The sequence below is a fragment of the Clarias gariepinus genome, chromosome 28, assembly GCF_024256425.1.
Source record: "Clarias gariepinus isolate MV-2021 ecotype Netherlands chromosome 28, CGAR_prim_01v2, whole genome shotgun sequence".
Lineage (NCBI taxonomy): Eukaryota > Metazoa > Chordata > Actinopteri > Siluriformes > Clariidae > Clarias > Clarias gariepinus.
Genome location: NC_071127.1, coordinates 17,321,577 through 17,336,668, shown reverse-complemented (window position 1 = coordinate 17,336,668; position 15,092 = coordinate 17,321,577). Strand labels below are relative to the sequence as shown.

The window sequence follows — 15,092 nt, the reverse complement described above, 5'->3', positions numbered from 1 at the left end:
TATCATCATGCATGCACTGTACCAGTTTCCAAAGCCATGCATTTACAGTACATTGTCTGGATATGCCTCAGCACATTTATATAAAGCATAGTCTCTAGACACTCCTGGCTTTAAACCCTTGACTTTTCTGCTGAGCTGACATCTTTGCATGTGCCTCCATATCTCCTCTTGCGGTAAGCTTCACAGTTAATACAATGCAAGTAATTGCTGGCTGTTACAGATACATTCGCTTATTGACGAGGTATAACTATTCCCTTTTCTTCTCTAAGCACCCGATTGTTATGAGCATGATTCACTCGATTTCTTAATAAACCCCACTGTATTTTTTGCTCTTTAGACCTGATGGGACATGCAACTGCTCTAGCCATTTCTGGCTTATCTTTGTCTTTTGATTCCAAATGGCGTGACATTTTGCTAAAAGGCTTAGAGCAAAACACACACTTTTTGTTGTACAGTCTGCCGCCATGTTCTTTTTTCTTTAGCGTCATCACAGTCAGAACTATCAGGTGTGGTGGAGTCATTAGCATCAAGTGAGGTGGAGTCTCTGGTGTAATTTTCAGTCAGCGAATTGGAATGTGTTGTATGCCTTCTCTTGGGGGGTTGGACATCTACTTTCCGAAGGGCAGCTAAGAATGATTTTTGTAACTTTTGTTTCTTAATCTTGTGCAGTTTGATATTTTCTGCTAAACTGTCACTTTCTGTTTCTTGAGATAAATGAGGAATATATTCATCCTCACTGACCTCAGAACTTGATGGAGATTCTGTTGTGTATTCAAGCATTTGTCTGTGTAGCTAAAAAAGAAAAAGTATTTAAGAATTTTGTCAAATTACAATCAAGCAGTTAAAGAGCAAAAAATATTAGTAGCAGTAGCAGTGGTATTAGTAGCAGCTGTAATAGTGAGCTTCAGTGTACAGAAAAAACAGAAGAATAAAGATTACAATATCTGTACATGGGAGCGTGAATACTTTCAGTTGTTTTTTTTTTATGTAGTGTATTTTTGGCACATTGTTTTAGTTAGTTATGGCTTATCCAATATTCAATTTATTCAGCCTAATAGCCAATAAAGGCATCAGTGCAGCCATGAAACAGTCATGATAGAAATTGTACTATTGATCTGAGATTAATAACACTTCTTTCATACTGTGAAATTTGTGTAAATCTATAATGTATGTATTTATATGTAATGTATAGTTTGGATAAACACCTTCAGTATTGTTTTACGGTGAGAGAAGGGGTGTACAAACTTTTGAGCGCTCGTGTACGGTAGTGCGCTTACTGCCTTATTGAATTAACCGGCATAATGTATATTTGTTCCCAGTTGTCTCTTGCAAAAAGTACTTTAATCTAGCTCATAACCAAAGTAGATATGTTAGCTATTACATTAATATTGCTACCCCTTACCCTGCGGCATTGGATGTCCAATAATTCATCTGAACTGTTTCGTCACTCATCCAGCCACTCTAGGTCCAGTCCTTCTCCATCAAAAGAATTTTTTTTTTTGGGTGACCAAATTGAAGACGACGTTCTTTACTGTACACTATGTCTTTGTTTGCCACTAACAGGATCATGGCCCTTGCTCTGTCAGCAAATTGCATTTTGCAGCGGAGTGGCTTGACATACAGTATTTAAAAGAGTGAGTCATCTTTCTCCCCACTGTTTAATGGGATGGGTGATGCTTAGCTTCACACCTTCTTGCCAACAGATAAAAAGAAGAACATGTATTTCAAATCACCCTGTGTTGACTCAAGCATCATGAAACATAGAAAACGATTGAACATAGTAAATAGAAAGATTTGTAGAAAGCATTAAATAAGTATATAGAATTTTCTTTTTATTCATTTACACTACGACATGTCACCAAATAAACCACAGATCATTCATAACACAAGAAATATATACTATACTGTACAGTTTTACAGTCATATTTCATTCTTCTGTCCTGATGAAATTATTCGGAAGAATATATATCTAGTTTACATCCCCCTCCCCAACCCCGCTCCGGGCTGGGAATGGTTTAGCCATTAGGGGGACATTTTAGAAAAATAAAAGAAGGAGGAAAAAATCCTTATCCTGAAATGTTAATATAATTTCTTTATAATATAATGTACTTGATAAAATTGGTGAGTGAAACACTTATTTTTGTTAACCTTCATATCATTTCATTGTGGGACTCAGTGTACACACTGAAATGAAATGATACTTCAACGTATCATTTCATTGTGGGACTCAGTGAACACACTAGAGCCACTGCTTGAGGGAGGAACTTTTGATCAGGTTCCACTGCTCCAGAACAAAAGATACAGAAGAAGTTAAAACACAGAACTGAACTTCACACTGTGTAATCAGGGAAATCAGTCTCTGCAATACCCAATAGTAACATTAGCTTACTTAAATCTCAATAAATTAGAATATCATCAAAAAGTTCAACTGGGCATTTTTGTATACATTTAGCAACAATAAACCCACCTATACACTAGATGGCAGTAGTGATGGTAATGGTAATGGCATAGATAAAAAGAGCGGCGAACAAGCAGCTGAATGTGGGAATTCGTCGGCCTGATCACAGAGGATAATGATAGTGAAGTATGTTTGTGGCACCAGACCACAAAGTTCTAAATCAGTCCTCTGCATTCCCTATCACCAGTAAACAATCATGGAAAGGATATTGAGAGAGTGGACTCTAGATGAACACCCAGGTATTTATAAAACAATAAACTGTACTGTTCAGACACGGATGCAATCTATAGAAAAGTACAGAGCAGACTCTTTCTGCTGAGAAGTGGAGCACTACCAAAGACCTTTTTTTGTCTCTTTGGTGGAATCAGCCGTCTTCTCTGGAGTTGTTTGCTGGTGCAGCAGCCTCTCTACTGCAGACAGGAAAAGACTAGACACAGCTGATAGAGAAGGCCAGGTCAGTACTAGGGATTCCCCTGGACACTGTACAGGAGGTGGGAGAAAGGAGGATGGTAGCTAAGTAATCATCACTGCTGGAATATGACTCTCACCCCATGTATCAAATTGTTTCATCGCTGAGCAGTCCCTTCAGCGACAGACTGTTACATCCTAAGTGTCTGAAATTTGGTGTGTGTTTGCACACTCCCTGCAGTGGATTGCTACTCACTAACTTGTTTTAATCAAACTTTATTAAAAAAAAAAAAAAAAAAAAAAAGACTTTATGTATTTTAAGAGGAAGAGATACGTCTCCGCCTCCTGCTGTTACAGAGCAAAACATTAAAACGATATATTTTAAGATCGTTGGTCCCGCCCCTCGCTTGGTCTCAAGTAGGTCCTCTGGAGGCGTTTAACAATGTGGTCGCTGTGCTTTGAGTTCCATTCAGAGTTTTACATTCGTTAGAGCAGTACGATGTCAGGCAGAGGCAAGGGCGGTAAAGGGCTCGGAAAGGGAGGCGCTAAGCGTCACCGTAAGGTTCTCCGCGATAACATCCAGGGTATCACCAAGCCAGCCATTCGTCGTCTGGCGCGTCGTGGTGGAGTAAAACGTATTTCTGGTCTGATCTACGAGGAGACTCGCGGTGTGCTCAAAGTGTTTCTTGAGAACGTGATCCGCGACGCCGTCACCTATACCGAGCATGCGAAGAGAAAGACCGTCACTGCAATGGATGTGGTGTACGCTCTGAAACGCCAGGGACGCACCCTGTACGGCTTTGGCGGTTAAACGTTTCAACAGCTAACCACGCAACCACAACGGCTCTTTTAAGAGCCACCCACATCTTCAGAAAAAAAGAGCTTTCCCCTGTGTATGTGTGTAAAAGTCAAGTTTTCACAAATTAGTAGGCACCTGCATAAGTTTTCTTAATCAGAAGACGTGTTCAGTGTGTGGAAATAATTGGAAAAGCATTTGACAGAATAAATGAGCAGCGCGTTTAAGGTATTTTATATGGGATACGTTCTTCTTATAGATGTGGGCTCTTTAAAATATAACGTTAAAATTCAGGATAAAATTTTGTGTATGTACATATATATTTCTTCTTTTTTATTTTATTTTTACCGTTTAAAAGCTACACAAGAGTTATAAAAAAAAACCAAGGAGGGATAATACAAACTGCAATTATGGATATATGCTTTGAACTAAATTTAATTCTAGCGTTTGTCTTAAAAAATAATTAGGAAACCATTCGATTGTATGAGAAAAGAAAGCATTTAAAGTATATGTGATACTCTTTCAAATATACATTTGAATGACATTTATATTTATATAACTTTTCTAATAGTTGAAAATCTTTTTTGGATAAAATTTGTGTAAATGTCCCTTTTCTACACAAACAAAATAATTAGGAATGTCACGATTCTAAACCGGCGGGAAGAGACATACAACGTAGCGGAGGCGGGGCAGAGTGAGAAACCTTATATGAGGAGCTTTAGAATGTCGACCAATCAAACTCCTTTGCTGGCTTGTGCTTAATTACAATGTAGTCTATACTTGGAGGGCCTGCGAGGCGGAGTTGGTCATTTCTCTCTTAGTATCATTGAGAAACAACAGCACCATGCCCGAACCAGCCAAGACTGCGCCCAAGAAGGGCTCGAAGAAAGCCGTGACCAAGACGGCCGGCAAAGGAGGTAAGAAGCGCAGAAAGTCCAGGAAGGAGAGCTACGCTATCTACGTGTATAAAGTCCTGAAGCAGGTTCACCCCGACACCGGCATTTCGTCTAAGGCGATGGGAATCATGAATTCGTTCGTCAACGACATATTCGAGCGCATTGCCGGTGAGTCCTCGCGTCTGGCTCACTACAACAAACGCTCCACCATCACTTCCAGGGAGATCCAGACCGCCGTGCGCCTGTTGCTGCCTGGCGAGCTGGCCAAGCACGCCGTGTCCGAGGGCACCAAGGCTGTGACTAAGTACACCAGCTCTAAGTAAAGCGCTTCACCGCTGCCTTCATCAAACCAACGGCTCTTTTAAGAGCCACCCATGTTTTCCGTTAAAGAGCGATTGCCTATTGTGAAAGGGAGCTCTTATGATCAAATTCAGAACGTTTTAGCAGCGCCTAATAAATAAAATTTGTAGGTTTAATTAAATGAGAGACGAAGGCATTTATGTTTCCCATAACCAAATGAAAAAATAATGGCTGTTTGATTTTAAGTTTTCAATTGTGTAAATAAAAGAAGTCCTGACATCGTATTTTCATTTTTTATATTACTTAAGATTAAATGAATACTTGCTTTTCGCATTTGTTAGCTGCTCATATGGATATCTATATTCTGTTTGAGGAAAAGAAGAGGATCCCATGTACCAGATACTTTGTGCATGAGTACAGTATCACCAAGGCTCAAAGTCTAATTAATCCTGCTTTCATGCCTGTTTAAATGTGGCATCTCGTGTTACAAAAAACTGTCGCCTCAGATAAAATTAATTGATTATTAAAGAAAGTTATCCAACACAACACATGAAGTAATCGTCTTTGGTTTGAGTACACAACCCAAAATTGGAAAACAAGACACTTATTCATTTAGTCTTTTTTTTTCTCTCTAAATGTTCATACTCATATGGAAAAACACATGAAGACCTTTTATGTATTTTGTTTTATTTTTATAGATTATTTTATTTTTAACCTGAAGAGCTCTGTGATTTTATGCCATTTGAGAAAACCAAATGTGTAAATCTCTGAGAAACTACATATAAACCAATATTGAAAGGGTTCAAATGTTTTAATGACATTCTAATTGTTTATTTTTTAATAATGTCAATCAGGTTAATAAGATTTTTTTTTCTTCATTTAATTGCTATCAGCAATTAGTATTTAGTATGAAGTCCTAGCATAAAGTCAAATAGTTATTTGCAGTTTTCTGGTGTTACTCACTCATGCTACATGATCTGCCACTTTTAAGCAGTTTGTTTCACTTCCATTTTTAGAAATTGTGGCTATAGAAAATGTTAATCCTGTCCCACAGATGTTGTCCCTCCTTGATTTTTTTTTAAAGATCTTTCATACCACTGGACCAGTGGTTCAGGAACTTTAAAATGTCAGGTTGACTCCTGGTGATGTGGCTGAGACTTTTAAGCATTCTGTGGTGCAACTAATAATAAAAAAAAACCTAACCGGGATTCTTGATTCTGACTTCAGACCAATATCTAACTTACAATTTCTTTACTGCAGAAATTGTCTCTGTACAGCCCTAGTCATACTTAGTCTTACTTAGACGCACATTCTTGAGGTGTTCCAATCTTGTTTTAAAGCTCCCCACAGCACCAATTCGCCCTCTTAAAAGTTTTTAATGATCTCTTAATAACTACTGACTCAGGGAATTCTGCCTTTCTTCCGCTTTTTGGATATCACAGCTGCATTTGACACTGTGGATCATTCCAACAAAGTGTGTTGATTACTGGTTTAGATCTTACCTGACAAACAGAAGTTTTTTCACACACTGTATTCTCATCAGCAGTCCTCACATGCGGAGTCGCACAATTGTCTTGGGCCTTTGTTATTTTTACTTTACTTACTGCAATTGGGACGCATAATTAGGAAAGACAGAATGTCTTTTCACTGTTTTGCAGATGATATTAGAAATATCTTCCTCTGACACAGATGGATACAAACACTTTAACACATTTGGAATGACTAGAGGATGTCAAAGCATAGTTTTGCATGGCTTTAAATTTTCTAACTCTTAATGAGACTAAAACTGAAGTGCTGGTGTTTGGACTTAATGCAGCCCGTGTTGACCCTTTCCCTGAGAGGAGTTCCCTCAGGGAATGTGAATTGAATGTGAATTGAATGTAAAACCAACTGCTAGAAAAATGGGGTGTTTTAAAGGACAGTGATTTGAAACTGGATAAGCAAATTAACTCGTGTTTTTTGAGCTTGGGCTCGTCTTGTCCAAGGTCACACTTTCATTTCAAGTTGGCTTGATTATTGTAATGGTCCTGGTGTTGGACAGGCCTCGATTGCACGGTTTACTGATCCAAATTGTTGCTGCACGTTTTTTAATGGGAACACTTAACTCCTGTCTTGGCATCCTTACACTGGCTTTCCGTGCAGTTCAGGGTCACGTTTAAAGTAGTGTTAATGCCCTAAATAATTTAGCACTTTAATATATTTCTGAACTTTTAAAACCAAGTAGTATTATTATTTATTTATTGTTTTACTGTTTTATTCGCTTATTTCATACAAGGACGGTGGACTTTTTATTGTTATATATTGTCACCATTTCAGAAGTTTTAAATTATTGGGCTGCAGAAGGCAAAGAAAACAACTAAGGAAATTTTTAATTCCTGGACCTGAGTTAGGAACCTTTCAACACATTATTAAAACCCAGAAGAGCAGTGGTAAATCTTAATATGAAGGAGATCACTTAAACATTTTTAATGAAAAAAAATCAACATTAAAATAAAGGCATTTACAATTTCCACCCAGCATCTTCCCTGATGGTATGGTCATATTCCAGGACTCTAAGTGTGAAAGAGAAGTTCTGGGAGTAAGAGGAATTATAGCTAGATTCAAAATCAGCGGATTCTAATTAGCTTGTCAGCCAGATAGTAAAGAACTAAATAGTGACATCACAAATCGAGCCGTTCTGCTTAAATGTGCCCTGGCACGCACACATTGGATTACTTTATTTTTGGGTGATCTGCATGGCTTTGGACTGTTGGAGGAAACCAGAGAGCCCAGAGGGATCTCCCTACCCACGGGGACAACATGCAAACTTCATGCACACAGACCATGAGACAGGAATTGAACATAGAGCCTGATAGTGCAAGGCAGCAGTACAAACCACACCACTGTGCTGCTGCTTAGATGGCCAGACACATTCAAATGCATATACAGTGGAACCTTGGATTACGAGTAACACGGTTTACGAGTGTTCTGCAAGACGAGCAAAGATTTTTAATAAAATTGAACTTGAAAAACGAGCATTTTCTTGGTTTACGAGCACCGAGTATCATGTTTCACGCATGCGCTTCTTGTTTAGACGCCGAGCGTCACGTGATCACAACTGAGCCGACGGTTTTTCTCTCTCCTGCGCTGCGGAAATGTCTCCCCTGCTGGGTCTTAGTGCTCGTCTCTTTTTGGTATAATCAACATCTGTGCACGCGTATACTGTTTACTATAACACTGTGACTCTGTGTGTCTGTAAAACATTTTATTTTGTGTTCGGGAGCGCGTGTGTACAGCGCGTGTACAGTTTCTAATAACACACGTGTGTGCGCGCGAGTAAGGCAAAAGAAATTCTTAATACAGAGGTTAAAAATCTATTTTCTTCCTCATCGCGGTGTGTGTGTGTGTGTGTGTGTGTGCACGCGCGCAAGCGTAATTAGACACTGTGCCGGCTGTGTGTGTGTGAAACCCTCATTCACAAACACACGCGCTTCAGAAATGAAGGCAAGAGACACACACTCTGCTCTCCAAAGAAACTTTGTCGCAAATCTTTTCAGACGTAAGATGCCGGGTCATTTGTTTGTTTGTTTTACTTTACAGCTGTGATTCTGTTAGTTTGAGCTCACACGAGTGTCTTTAGCGATGTTTATTGCTTTTTTTTTTTGATAAAACAGTGTAACGGGAGAGAGACGTTGATTTATGACCTCTGTTTACGAAAGTGTAGTCCAGTGCGGGAGATGCATTGTGGGTAATGCAGTCCGGTGTGTGTGAACGCGAATGTTAGATTTAGGTTAGGATATTGAGTCTGAGTTTTGTTTTTCAGTAGTTTTTAGTTGGATTTAAGTGCAGGATCCACCCTAAAGTTTGTACTATAACCTGACAATGCAGAAAATAAAAAGAACGGGCATCGAGCAGTTTGTCCTTCTCATCATTACACGAGCATGGATTAATGGGCTGTTACACTGTCGCGAGAAACATAAAAAAAAGCGGAGAAGCTTTAACAATTTATAACAGAACAACAGTCTTTCCGTTAATGTGTGTGTGAGTGTGTTTAAACGAGAGAAGAAAGTTTTAATGTGTAAGATGAGGAAAGGGAGACAGGAGGGGCAGAAAGCAAGAGTCTTAACTTACTCTAGCCTCACACACACACACGCGCACACACCTCGATTGCACGGTTTCACAAAGGGAAACGCTTATCTGCCGGGATTTAATTTTAACTTTTTTTTAAAGGTAACGTGCAGGTTAATTTGTTTTATTTTTACTTAATATTTTGTATTAATTATTTTTATGTATTTATTTTTTGGGGCTGTAGAACAAATAATTTAAGTTTCCATTGTTTCTTATGGGAAATTTTAATTTGGTTTACGAGTGTTTTGGAATACGAGCCCACTTTCGGAACGAAATATACTCGTAATCCGAGGTTCCACTGTACTAGAGATGAGTGTCTCAATATTAACATACAACAGCACTGAAGGCCTCAAATTGTATTATTTAAATTAATTAATTGAAGTAAAATCATTGTTTGGTGAGGGGGGAAATGTCTCTATTCTATATGCTACAATAGTCTTATTAAAATACTTACCATGTACAGAAAAACATAAATTTGGAAGGACAAGAGTTTTGAATAATCTCAATTACTTTAGCATACTATATTACTTCTTTAAAATAATCTCAATACTTATGTACTGCATTTTAAAATTAAAATATCAGCTCAAGTCAGTGTCAAACTCACTTAATGTGATGCTACACTTTTATATTTAACAGATAGGGGCTATAACAATATACACAAAACAATTCTTAATATTAAATGCATGTTTGCTTTTCATGTTGATGTTTATTTTTAAGAAGACGGATTTTATTCTCATTACATGTGTATAGGTGCATTTGTTGGTCTGGATTTTACAAGCTTTACATGACATTAAAAGACTATTTGACAAAAGTTTATTATTAATGTCTGTCTTCTGTAACTTTTATTACCTTTTCATTACATATGTGGGTTTGGGCAGTGGAACAGATGTTCATAATTACATATGATTTTAAACACATTAAATAAACTTATAAATATTTGAATATTGAAATTTATTACCAAACATGTAGATATAATGTGTAAGATTTTTAATTGAGTCAATTTGTTTACGGAAATATGTACAAACAATGCTGTAATAATTTAAGAAAATAGAGAAACCTGCTAACTTTTCTGAAACAATGAGGCGGCTCTTAAAAGAGCCTTTGTGTAGATTATACGAAGTTGTAGTCTAAGCGCGCTCTCCGCGAATACGACGGGCCAGCTGAATGTCCTTGGGCATGATGGTCACTCTCTTGGCGTGGATCGCGCACAGATTGGTATCTTCGAACAGGCCGACCAGATAGGCCTCGCTTGCCTCCTGCAGGGCCATGACAGCCGAGCTCTGAAAGCGCAAGTCAGTCTTGAAGTCTTGAGCAATTTCTCTCACCAGGCGCTGGAACGGCAACTTACGGATGAGCAGCTCGGTAGACTTCTGGTAACGGCGAATCTCTCTTAAAGCCACTGTGCCGGGCCTGTAACGGTGAGGCTTCTTCACGCCGCCGGTGGCCGGAGCGCTTTTGCGGGCAGCTTTAGTGGCTAGCTGCTTTCTGGGCGCCTTACCACCGGTGGATTTACGCGCGGTCTGCTTAGTTCTTGCCATAGCTAACGAACTCTGAGCTTTTTCGAAGAAAAGCGAATAAGCAAAGCCACAGACCGCGGCCTATTTACAACCGAACGCTCGGCTGAGCTGATTGGGCGTCTTGAAAGCGCGGCCTGTCATTGGTCCCAGTGCGTTACGTCACCTCGTGTTTATTGGCTCCTCTTCCACCACCGACTCGTTCAAAGCCTCTTATATCTGTATCCAAAACCAAGTGGACCTGCGTTAAATTCAAATGTTATTTGTCAAATACACAGTACGAAATGTAGTGAATTGCTTACACGACCGCCAGTGACCTTAAAAAGAGAATTAAAGCTTATAATAAGTAATAAATATAAATAAAAGAAATACGATAGAAAATTTAAATATAAAAATAAAATTTAACTAGGAGAAATAGAAATAGAACTAAAAATAGAAACTGAAAATAGAAATATACTGTACAAATAGAAATATAATGGTGTGCAAATATGCATAGGAAAAGTGACTTTGTGCAGGGGTTATTAAAGTGTCTTTGTGCAATGGTCCAGAGTGTAAACGTTCAATGTGCAATGGTCCAGAGTGTAAACGTTCAATGTGCAATGGTCCAGAATGTAAACGTGAACATGTAGTGTAGATGTGATGTGCGTGGAATATAGTGTCCATGGATGTATAAAGATTGATTGATTGATTGTAAAAATCAATAAAACAACTTTATCAAATGTTATTTCAAGGATTCAAGGATGCTTTATTGTCATACCAGCACACTTCCATGTCTTGGTACGAAATTAGGACCCAGGTCCCGTTTAAGCCACCAAGATAGCATATAAATATGAGGATGTATATATGTATATACATGAATAAGAGCAGACTATTATTATAATATAGACATATATTATGCAGGAATTTAGACGAACTATACATATTTACAAGGGTATATACATAAGAAACGTCAAAACGTAATCTTATGCATATTTCCTATTTTACCAGTTTTACTTTTTTATTCTTTTTCATTTTAGTTCCCAAGTGATTTATTTTAAGACTTCGTCAGCGGGGATGTAAGAGTGATACAGAGAGAGAATCGGGCTTTCCAGATATTATCAGCGAGATAGATCATAAGCAATAACGTAACGTGGGGTAACTATCACTAATAGCAGAAATCACTTTAAATAAGACATTTAGATTTTTAGCACAAATCACTTTAAATAAGACACTTACGAAGTCACTTCTTTTGCATATTTGCACACCAGAGCCATTTCAAACTAAATTTCTGTTTTGACATATTTCTATTTTTATATTTCTATCTGTTATATTGATATTTTCTCATTTCACTAGTTCTTATTTTCGAACATTTCTTTTATTACAGTATTTTTGTACAGCATATTTTACTAGTTATTGTATGTTCTTACAATGACGTATTATATATTTGTATTTATTTTCTTATGTATAAGCTTTTTTTTTAAGGTCACTGGCAGTCGTGTAAGCATTTCACTGAATATCGTACTGTGTATGACTATGTGACATAAAATTTGAACCTAAAGTCATTTGAGCATTACGTCAAACATTACATACCTTATTGGACAGAATAACTTTGGTAGAAAAATAAACTGAATACTTACAAGTATTCACTTCATATAACAGGAAAACATTTCTAAACAATGTAGCTCAAAATATTACTGTCTTCCGAACACGATTCCTCTCACAATATTATATAGTCTCTCAGAAGCATATAGTGTAGCACACAAGTAGACCCCGACTGGAGAACATGGGATCCATTGTAATTATTCTTAGGTTTATACAGTTTCTACTCACACCCGCGTTAAACCCATGATTACTAACAAAGAAAGTCGCACTTTTAAAGGGAAAAATGGGTGGCTCTTAAAAGAGCCTTTGGGTACTGACAAATGCAGCAGTGGGGGAAGTTACTTGGTCTTGGCCGGCTTCTCGGTCTTCTTGGGAAGAAGGACAGCCTGGATGTTAGGCAACACACCACCCTGAGCGATGGTTACTCCACCGAGCAGTTTGTTCAGCTCCTCATCGTTACGCACAGCGAGCTGCAGATGTCGGGGAATGATACGAGTCTTCTTGTTGTCGCGGGCGGCATTGCCAGCCAGCTCGAGAATCTCAGCGGTCAAATACTCCAACACGGCGGCCAAGTAGACCGGAGCACCGGCACCAACACGCTCGGCGTAGTTCCCTTTACGGAGAAGCCTATGGACACGGCCCACGGGAAACTGCAATCCTGCTCTGGATGAGCGAGTCTTGGCCTTAGCGCGAGCTTTTCCCCCGGTTTTGCCTCTTCCAGTCATGATTAATTCTGAGATATGTTCCGCGAACTAAGTAAAACAACACATGACCCGAGCGCTCTCTAATATAGATTCAACTGCTGCGTTCTCATTGGCTGCATTCTCACTCTCATTGGCTCCGGTTGTTGTAGAAAATCCACCAATTACAAATAAGGCCGTCAAATTCTAAACACCTGAAGTTCAGTTCAGTTTTGAAGAACTTTATTGGCATGAACTGGCAATTACAGGATAAAACATTAATTACATTATAAATAACATAAATCTGAATGTATAAACAGATATACAATTATAAACATATTAGATATGATGGAAAAGAATATCATATTGAGTACACACAATCAAAACACGCCCGCCCAAATAATTATATATATATATATATATATATATATATATATATATATATATATATATATATATTCACCATGGGTTAATTTTGAAAAAAAAAATTTGAGTGATGATCTTAGTGAAGGTGACACTGGAGGAGGACGTGTAGCTCTATCTTGACCTCACCGCTCGTACACAGTGCACAGTCTCTCTTCTCTGTGCAGCCAGGTTTTCCTGTGCCGGCCCATCTTCACAGCCAGACCGTGCTCACTCACAGGATCTGTCTCTGCTTTACATTTATGACGGTGAAGAGATACTCCGTTCAGATAAACTCTCCTCATCTGATCAGTGATTTAGCTGATTCTTATTAGACTGTAGCAGGAATCAGTGCAGGTATGAAAATGAAATGTGTCACTCTCTTTCTCTTCCTTTCTTTCAGATTCACACTCACAGATTAACCTGAGTTTATTTTATTAACATAAAGCGTTTGTCCATTAAAGTGCAAATAACAGCAATGTGTATTACAGTACAAAATGTTATGTATTTTACATATAGGAGTTAAGTGGTGACTGACCTACCTTTTTTTATATAAATATAGTAGTTTTTTATATAAATTAAGGTGTCTGAAGTTTGTTTTGTATAAGAAAAATACGTGTGTGTGTGTGTTTATATTGTACACAGTGAACAGCTAATAATCGTCATCTGTTTATGAAAATGATTGCTTCTTGACACTTTTGATGGCTTTTTAAAAAATAATTCAGGGACAGAAACATGAAAGAAATCATTAGTGATGTATACATCCGTGCACGGTTAAAATATAGGAAATGTAGCTAAAACAATCATGAAACAGATCATTTGGTAATATAAATAAAAACAGAAGAAAGAACGTGCAAACTATGAAATCGTTTGAAAATATTATGCAACACATGATTAAAGACCTTTCTGCACTTAATTGTGTGAAAAAGAAAATGGAATTTGACTATAAAAACGGAATACCAATGCTCCGTACAGGACAATGTGGGTGGCTCTTAAAAGAGCCGTTTAGGGGAAGCAAAATAAAATAAAAACTAACACGTTTACTTCCTTTTAGGAGCTAGCTTTTTTGCCTTGGGCTTAACGGCCTTTGCCTTCTTTGGGCTTTTGGCCGTCTTTTTCGGAGTCGTCGGCTTCTTCGCCTTCTTGGGGCTCTTGGTGGGTTTCTTCGCGGCAGCCGGCTTCTTCGGCGACTTCTTCGCGGCAGCCGGCTTCTTCGGCGACTTTTTGGCGGCAGCCGACTTCTTGGCGGCGGCGGGCTTCTTCGGCGCCTTCTTAGGAGACTTCTTCGCGGCGGATTTCTTGACCGCTAACTTTTTGGGCTTTTTTGCGGCCACCTTCTTCGCTTTGGGCACGATTTTCTTGGCTTCGGACTGCTTCTTGTTTAGCTTGAAAGAGCCAGACGCGCCGGTGCCTTTGGTCTGAAGTAAGACGGCCTTTTCCACTAGTTTCTTGACGGCGAGCTTAACGCGGGAGTTGTTTTTCTCCACATCGTATCCACCGGCAGCCAGAGCTTTCTTCAAGGCGGGGAGAGACACGCCGCTCCTCTCCTTGGATGAAGAAACCGCTTTGACAATAAGCTCGCCGACGCTAGGACCAGCTTTCTTTGGCCGCGAAGCTGCTTTCTTCTTGGGCGCTTTAGCCGGCGCGGCGGCGGGAGCAGGAGCCACTTCTGCCATCTCTCAGGAAGCTAAGTAGAATAAGCGAGTGTAACGCTGAGTACGCTGGAACACACTGGAATGGGACTGATCTTAAAACACACATGAGATCGGTGTAGACTCAACCAGGCAGGCGCGGAATGACTGCACTTCCGTCACATCCTAGCAACTGTGTTTTCTCCGGACATTTTTCGGCGAAAATCCGAGTCCTGACAGCAGATCTCAAGCGTTCAAGCACACGATTAGTGAGAAAGGCCTTTTATTATTTTTTTTTTATTATTGAGAAAAGGCATAT

At 38.9% G+C, this 15,092-nt stretch overlaps 5 protein-coding genes across 5 annotated transcripts in view; 2 read left to right on the top strand and 3 right to left on the bottom strand.

Moving 5' to 3' along the window:
- The window catches only part of LOC128515749 (histone H2AX-like), a 29,463-nt gene extending 16,678 nt beyond the window's left edge, over positions 1-12,785 (bottom strand). Inside the window, exons 1-2 of the mRNA XM_053489903.1 lie at positions 12,403-12,785; positions 5,667-5,680 (exon numbers count right to left, since the gene is read on the bottom strand). Coding sequence (XP_053345878.1) covers positions 5,667-5,680; positions 12,403-12,785 — 397 coding nt within the window. The remainder of the gene's footprint in view (positions 1-5,666; positions 5,681-12,402) is intronic.
- LOC128515766 (histone H4) lies at positions 3,366-3,677 on the top strand. The gene has a single exon (XM_053489920.1). The coding sequence runs from the start codon at positions 3,366-3,368 to the stop codon at positions 3,675-3,677; it is 312 nt and encodes a 103-aa protein (XP_053345895.1).
- On the top strand, positions 4,507-4,881 carry LOC128515764 (histone H2B-like). Its single transcript, XM_053489918.1, has one exon. It carries the CDS (start codon positions 4,507-4,509, stop codon positions 4,879-4,881), a length of 375 nt encoding a protein of 124 aa, XP_053345893.1.
- LOC128515768 (histone H3) lies at positions 10,093-10,518 on the bottom strand. The gene has a single exon (XM_053489922.1). It carries the CDS (start codon positions 10,501-10,503, stop codon positions 10,093-10,095), a length of 411 nt encoding a protein of 136 aa, XP_053345897.1. The 5' UTR covers positions 10,504-10,518.
- A 1,397-nt stretch (positions 12,786-14,182) lies between the features above and the next one.
- LOC128515620 (histone H1-like) lies at positions 14,183-14,818 on the bottom strand. The gene has a single exon (XM_053489705.1). The coding sequence runs from the start codon at positions 14,816-14,818 to the stop codon at positions 14,183-14,185; it is 636 nt and encodes a 211-aa protein (XP_053345680.1).
- Between the last annotated feature and the right edge of the window lie 274 nt (positions 14,819-15,092).

What these genes read in the sequence shown, in the direction of transcription:
- LOC128515766 (XM_053489920.1), top strand. Translation starts at nt 3,366, where the DNA reads ATGTCAGGCAGAGGCAAGGGCGGTAAAGGGCTCGGAAAGGGAGGCGCT.
- LOC128515768 (XM_053489922.1), bottom strand. Translation starts at nt 10,503, where the DNA reads ATGGCAAGAACTAAGCAGACCGCGCGTAAATCCACCGGTGGTAAGGCG.
- LOC128515620 (XM_053489705.1), bottom strand. Translation starts at nt 14,818, where the DNA reads ATGGCAGAAGTGGCTCCTGCTCCCGCCGCCGCGCCGGCTAAAGCGCCC.
- LOC128515764 (XM_053489918.1), top strand. Translation starts at nt 4,507, where the DNA reads ATGCCCGAACCAGCCAAGACTGCGCCCAAGAAGGGCTCGAAGAAAGCC.